At 52.3% G+C, this 7,206-nt stretch overlaps 1 protein-coding gene across 1 annotated transcript in view; it reads right to left on the reverse strand.

The window, feature by feature from the left end:
* Window positions 1-7,206, reverse strand: part of tecta (tectorin alpha) — an 87,906-nt gene that overhangs the window by 63,464 nt on the left and 17,236 nt on the right. The window contains exons 3-7 of the mRNA XM_079567006.1: window positions 5,955-6,242; window positions 4,196-4,333; window positions 2,726-2,891; window positions 1,558-1,970; window positions 123-693 (exon numbers count right to left, since the gene is read on the reverse strand). Coding sequence (XP_079423132.1) covers window positions 123-693; window positions 1,558-1,970; window positions 2,726-2,891; window positions 4,196-4,333; window positions 5,955-6,242 — 1,576 coding nt within the window. The remainder of the gene's footprint in view (window positions 1-122; window positions 694-1,557; window positions 1,971-2,725; window positions 2,892-4,195; window positions 4,334-5,954; window positions 6,243-7,206) is intronic.

Raw genomic sequence — 7,206 nt, forward strand, 5'->3', positions numbered from 1 at the left:
TGTGTATACGTGTGTGAGTTGCGTGTGCGTGTGTGTGTATGCGTGTGTGAGTTTCGTGTGCGTGAGTCCTCACCACAGAAGTTGCGTGTGTGTGAGTTGCGTGTGTGTGCGTGAGTCCTCACCACAGAAGTTGCGGGTCCTCCAGGGCCGGATGGTGACTCCCAGCGCCTGGCAGGCCAGGGCGTAGGCCTGGATGGCCTGGCACAGCGTGGTGATGTTGTCACGGTTACTGCACATGTCGTACACGCAGCTGTAGACGAAGGCGGTGGGGTCGACCACGGCGCGGCAGTCCCTGAACGGCCCGTCCGTCTTGTTGATGACGCCGCAGTAGTCCGGGCGGAAGTAGAAGGCCTCGGCCGCCGGGTCGCACACGCTGCAGTTCTGCGCGCAGCCGTCGGTGCAGCGCCAGTCCGTGTCCTCCGCCCGCCAGCCGCCGCCCAGCTCCACCACGCTCTCCGCCAGCGAGCCGTCGGGCAGCAGCGGGTCGTCGGCCGGGTCGTCGTTGTAGTTTCCGCACAGGCCGCACGTGTTGTTGAAGTAGGAGCTGGGCAGAGAGATGGAGGCGTAATGCTGCCCGTCGTACGTCACCAACAGCCCGAAGTCCGTCTCCAAGGCGACGGCCACGCCCGACTGGTACACCTTCACCGCGCCCAGCTGCAGCTGCACGGGCAGCGTCTTCATCCGGCCGTCCACCTGGGGGCGCCACACAGGCTCATGTTACAGTAAGGCCAGTGTCAGAGCAGCGTGTCTGAAGAACCTCTAAACCAAGAACATTTGGTCCCGTTAGGCTTTACCCAAATCTTAAAGCGTTAAAACAGCAGCAAAAATGCAACACAACAGGTGACGAAAAAGTGGTGACAATATAAGGAAAGAGTCTTGGCTTTCAAATGAGGCTTAGACTGGCCTATAGGCTGTAAGCTCCAGGTCAGAAGCTTTTACATTAGGGTAAAGCTTGTGGGAAATAAATGATTTTTAGCTAATGTTATATTTTATAATACTATTGAATGTTTTTTATGAGTTTAATCTATGTGCTTTAAGTTTCAGTTGAAACCAGTCTTTTCACACGCACATCGCTGTAACAATACCCCATATTCTTTTGCTCAAACCTGTGGAGACGTTCGGTGCCCTCACCGGAGCTGTGAAAAATAACTCCAAATAAGGCATCAGGAAGACACTTCTAGTGGAAAACTACTGAGAGAAAAGGCCTGATGACCTCGGCCCGAGCTCCGCCCATCTTCTATCTCTTCGTAAAAGTCTCATTTTCTCTGATATATATTTGTAAGAGCGCAGTCAGACGGTGCAGTTAGACGGCGCAGTTTCCTGGGACGCCCCGTTCGAGCACCGTGTATATTGTTCGGGACTTTAGCATTCAGATAACCTGTGTTTAGAATTGTAATTGTTATAGGGAATAAATCTTCTTTGACTAAAGCTACTGAATTCTGGTGGTTTCTCCTCGGACCTTGGGATCAACGAACACGCGTAACTGTAGCTACGATGTGATATTCCGATCTCCGCATGAGTCTTGTAGAAAGACATACCTTGAAAGACGAGTCTCACCTGGACCGTCCCGAACGTGCCCTTGGGCAGCATCACGCGGTGCCCGTACACCTCCACCGTCACGTCTCGCAGCCAGGACACCGACGCCAGCCCGCGGTTCTCATTCTTGGCCTCCACGCTGAAGAAGGGCAGCCCGGTGCCCTCCCAGCACGGCCGCGCCAGCAGGTACGAGCACGTGCCCTGGAAGTGGTAGAGGAAGCCGTCGAAGGTGTGGTAGTGCGGGTCGCCGAACACCACGCAGGTGCTGGTGCGCGTGGGCTGGCAGTAGAAGGCCCCCTCCAGCAGCTCGCACGTCTCCAGCTGCCCGCACGGCACCTCCTCACACCGCACCTCGTTATCCACGTCCAGGCAGCGGCACCTCTGCGAGCAGCGCTCCGACAGCCAGAACACCTCCCCACGCCGGTAGTACCGCCCTGCAACGCCACACGGGTTTAGGAGAGACACCTGAGAAGGTCATGAAGCAACTGAACCTATTCCATGAAGCTCCACCAACCCCCGATCAGCCTGCTGCTAAAGAGAGGACATTTGGAGCTGAGGAAGAAGCGAAATGTCAAACAGGTAAACGTCTTAGCCCCGCCTTAACCGAGCACATTTTCTCCAGTTTGACTTTAACAAAATCTGAAAGCTTCTTTAGAAAAGCAACAAAATATCGAGACATGCCTGAATGTGAAAACGCAACAATAACGTGACGAAAACGTGACGAAAACGTGACAAAATAGCACCAAAAATACGAGAAAAAAGTGACAATTACAGGGCAACAACTCCAATAAAGATGCATTTTTTGTTTTGAAGGTCTTAGTTTTCAAATGAGGTGGTGCGCTGTAACCAGTCACAAAGCTTTTAAATTTGGGTAAAACTGAACTGGAGAAAATGTGCTTGGTGAAGGTGAGGTGACTTAGGACGTCCCAACACCATGTTCAGGATCAGCCAGGCCTGAGATCTGGTCCTGGTCCTGAATCTGCAGCGCCTCCGGTCTGCAGGTTTCCTGACCTCTCCCTGAGGAAGCTCCGCTAAGAACAAGACCAGGTCAGAGAAAAGAGCCTCGTTCCCTTTGCAGAGCTTCTTTCAGCTTTCACAGTCACTATTGCACATTTCTCGCCCTCGTTATTGCACATTTCTAACCCTCGCTATCGCACGTGTCTCGCCCTCGTGATTGCGCCTCTCGTACCGTTGTAGCTGCAGCCGTTGGCCGGGTCGATGAGCTCCGTGTCGACCCGGAACACCCAGCGTCCGGGCAGGTTGACGTTGGTCGTCTGCTCGATGTTCACCACGTCGTTGGAACGAGACCCGGGAAGGTTAAAGAAGTGCCCGATGTCCCCGCCGTTAAACCCCGACTGGAAACAAAGCAGGTGTGAAACAAAGCAGGTGTGAAACAAACCAGATGTGAAACAAAGCAGGTGTGAAACAAAGCAGATGTGAAACAAAGCAGGTGTGAAACAAAGCAGGTGTGAAACAAAGCAGGTGTGAAACAAACCAGATGTGAAACAAACCAGATGTGAAACAAAGCAGGTGTGAAACAAAGCAGGTGTGAAACAAAGCAGGTGTGAAACAAACCAGGTGTGAAACAAACCAGATGTGAAACAAAGCAGATGTGAAACAAACCAGATGTGAAACAAACCAGGTGTGAAACAAACCAGGTGTGAAACAAACCAGATGTGAAACAAAGCAGATGTGAAACAAAGCAGGTGTGAACGGCGTCGTGAAGCAGAAAGAGACTGTCGGAGGTTTACAGTAGGAGGTTTACTGTAGGAGGTTTACTGTAGGAGGGTTTACAGTAAACCTCCTACAGTTTCACTACTTTATTTTCAGTGCTTTTCACACCGAAGGGTTTCACAAAGTTACAGATGACATCATGTAAAACAAAGCGCGGCAGAAACTCCACATGTGTTTTATATTAGGACGAAATAACGAGATGTCAGTTAAAAACTAAGCTAAAAAGGTGGTCCCGCCCAGCCCGGTGAGGGGGTGGAGTTACCTGTGCGGTGGTCCCGCCCAGCCCGGTGAGGGGGTGGAGTTACCTGTGTGGTGGTCCCGCCCAGCCCGGTGAGGGGGTGGAGTTACCTGTGTGGTGGTCCCGCCCAGCCCGGTGAGGGGGTGGAGTTACCTGCGCGGTGGTCCCGCCCAGCCCGGTGAGTGGGTGGAGTTACCTGTGCGGTGGTCCCGCCCAGCCCGGTGAGGGGGTGGAGTTACCTGTGCGGTGGTCCCGCCCAGCCCGGTGAGGGGGTGGAGTTACCTGTGCGATGGTCCCGCCCAGCCCGGTGAGGGGGTGGGGTTACCTGTGCGGTGGTCCCGCCCAGCCCGGTGAGGGGGTGGAGTTACCTGCGCGGTGGTCCCGCCCGGTGAGGGGGTGGAGTTACCTGTGCGGTGGTCCCGCCCGGTGAGGGGGTGGAGTTACCTGTGCGGTGGTCCCGCCCGGTGAGGGGGTGGAGTTACCTGTGCGGTGGTCCCGCCCGGTGAGGGGGTGGAGTTACCTGTGCGGTGGTCCCGCCCAGCCCGGTGAGGGGGTGGAGTTACCTGCGCGGTGGTCCCGCCCAGCCCGGTGAGGGGGTGGAGTTACCTGCGCGGTGGTCCCGCCCGGTGAGGGGGTGGAGTTACCTGCGCGGTGGTCCCGCCCAGCCCGGTGAGGGGGTGGAGTTACCTGTGCGGTGGTCCCGCCCAGCCCGGTGAGGGGGTCTCCTCCGGAGGCGGTGCCTGTGCTCCATGTGATCTCTCCGTAGTTGAACATGCTAAAGTAGGCGGCGCCGTCAGATATTAGCACCGACTGGAACGTGTTCACCTTCACACAAAACAGTCACAGAAAAGGCTGTCAGAATGTGATGCTCATGCTAATGCTAACTGCTATTGCTAACTGTTATTGCTAACTGCTAATGCTAACTGTTATTGATAACTGCTAATGCTAACTGCTAATGCTAACTGCTATTGCTAACTGCTATTGCTAACTGCTAATGCTATTGCTAACTGCTAATGCTAACTGCTAATGCTAACTGTGTTTCTTTGGTTTCTTGTCAGAGTGGGAGGCTTCACACTCAGGTGAGGAGCGAGGCCTCTCTAACCCGAACACATTTCAATGGAAAGTCCAGAAGATCCAGGAGTTTCCGAAGCCAGATCTGTTTCCTCGCGGTTACAGAAAGAATTCGGCCACAATACGTCCTTTTACAGTCTGCGGGTTTAAGTCACGCTCCAATGGAACTGTTTCAGCGTCAGTTCTTCACCTGAATCAGACACTGCGGCGTTTAATGTCCATTCTACAAAACATGGCTCATGTTGATGAATTTGTTTCTATCATTTGATTTTGTATTCATTTATTTTTTAACCTTTTTTAACAGGAAAGTCCCATTGAGATTAAAAACCTCTTTTTCACGGGAGTCCTGGACTTTTCCCTGGACACGCCAGTTTTCGACCTTTGTTATTGAGCACAATCTGGAAGCCTGTTTGATCCATTTCTATGGACAAGAAAGACCTCAGGGCGAACTTTTCCAAAAGGTAAAAATGTCCTCTCCCACGGGCAGAAACTCTGACATCGTCACTTTGACTTTCATGTGATCGCCTTAAGGTGACTCTGATTCAGAGTCCTGGCTCTGATGTTTGCTGAGTGTCTCTCCCTCTCTGCTAAAGCCTAAGGTTACGGGGGGACAGTGGACTGACCGGAGTGGTTTGGCTGCTCGCCTTCAGGTGACTCTGATTCAGAGTGTTTGCTGAGTGTCTCTCCCTCTCTGCTAAAGCCTAAGGTTACGGGGGGACAGTGGACTGACCGGAGTGGTTTGGCTGCTCGCCTTCAGGTGACTCTGATTCAGAGTGTTTGCTGAGTGTCTCTCCCTCTCTGGTAAAGCCTAAGGTTACGGGGGGACAGTGGACTGACCGGAGTGGTTTGGCTGCTCGCCTTCAGGTGACTCTGATTCAGAGTGTTTGCTGAGTGTCTCTCCCTCTCTGCTAAAGCCTAAGGTTACGGGGGGACAGTGGACTGACCGGAGTGGTTTGGCTGCTCGCCTTCAGGTGACTCTGATTCAGAGTGTTTGCTGAGTGTCTCTCCCTCTCTGGTAAAGCCTAAGGTTACGGGGGGACAGTGGACTGACCGGAGTGGTTTGGCTGCTCGCCTTCAGGTGACTCTGATTCAGAGTGTTTGCTGAGTGTCTCTCCCTCTCCGCTAAAGCCTAAGGTTACGGGGGGACAGTGGACTGACCGGAGTGGTTTGGCTGCCGCCGTAGAAGGTGACTCTGATTCAGAGTGTTTGCTGAGTGTCTCTCCCTCTCCGCTAAAGCCTAAGGTTACGGGGGGACAGTGGACTGACCGGAGTGGTTTGGCTGCCGCCGTAGAAGGTGACTCTGATTCAGAGTGTTTGCTGAGTGTCTCTCCCTCTCTGGTAAAGCCTAAGGTTACGGGGGGGACAGTGGACTGACCGGAGTGGTTTGGCTGCCGCCGTAGAAGGTGACTTGGTGCCATGTTGCGATGAACACCCAGGTGGCGCTGAAGTCGGGCAGGTTCTTGAAGTACTTGCGTATGTCCTGCGTGGCGCGCTCCAGTGTGTCGGCGTCCGTGCTCTCGCGGTAGTACACGTCTCCACGGATGCCGTTGTGCACGTCGGCCCACAAGGGGGCGATGAAGGAGCGGCTGTCGCTGAGCGGGAAGGCCTCGGGCGTGAACTGGCTCACCTGCACGTTAAAAGACACCACGCCGTTGTTGTTGACCTGCAGCAAAGGAACACGGGTCAAAAACTGAGCTTCAATCAAAGGAAATGTGTGTAAATGTCACATATTAAAGCGTTTCTAATGTTGCTGCTCCTCGAGACCAGCGCCGCAGCGTCACGTCCACTGTCAGCTGACTCACCGTGAGGTCCATAAAGAGGAGAGAAGAGGAAGAACCTAAAGCTGAATGAAGATGAGACGAGGAGACACAGCTCAGTCTAACCTGTGACACTGCAGGCCTGTGAGTGAAAGATACCAGCCTCGTCTGGACCGGGCACCAAACATGTTACAAAAATACAAAATCAATCGATCACATCGGCCGATACACCGTGATCAGGCAAGGCAGGTTTACTTGTAGAGCACAATTCAAACACAAGGCAATTCAAAGAGCTTCACAGTTAAAGCAGCACAAAATATAAGAAACAAATACAATCAATAAAAACATCAACATGAAATTAACCAATTACAGTAAGAGGAAAGAGTGCAGATAAAATACTTTCAGTTATCTGCATTTTTAAGTCTTGTTTTGACTCGCTCTGTCTTGAGCACTATTTTTCTTGCTCGTTCACACAGAGTTACCTAACCTCCTTCTCCTCTGGACATCAACATAAAAATGTATCAATTACAGTAAAAGTCCAGAGTGCAGATAAAATACTTTCAGTCATGTTCACGGGTAAAAAGAACTGTTTTCAGCCTGGATTTGAACATTGTCAGAGTTGAGGCCTGTCTTACATCCTCATGAAGACTGTTCCAGACTTTAGCTGCATGAAACTGAAACGCAGCCTCACCGTGTTTATCATTGACTCTGGAACCACCAGGAGCAATTCTCCCTTTTCAGATCGGCCGATATATCGGTGATCGGCCTTTGTCCCTCTTCGTATAAGCAGCATCTGATTTTCTACTTTCAAATGTCTTTTTACATCACGTTTATGATCAACCTCCATCTACAGCTCAGTTGTAAACCTGT

Source organism: Gobius niger (assembly GCF_951799975.1).
Source record: "Gobius niger genome assembly, chromosome: 11".
Classification (NCBI taxonomy): domain Eukaryota; kingdom Metazoa; phylum Chordata; class Actinopteri; order Gobiiformes; family Gobiidae; genus Gobius; species Gobius niger.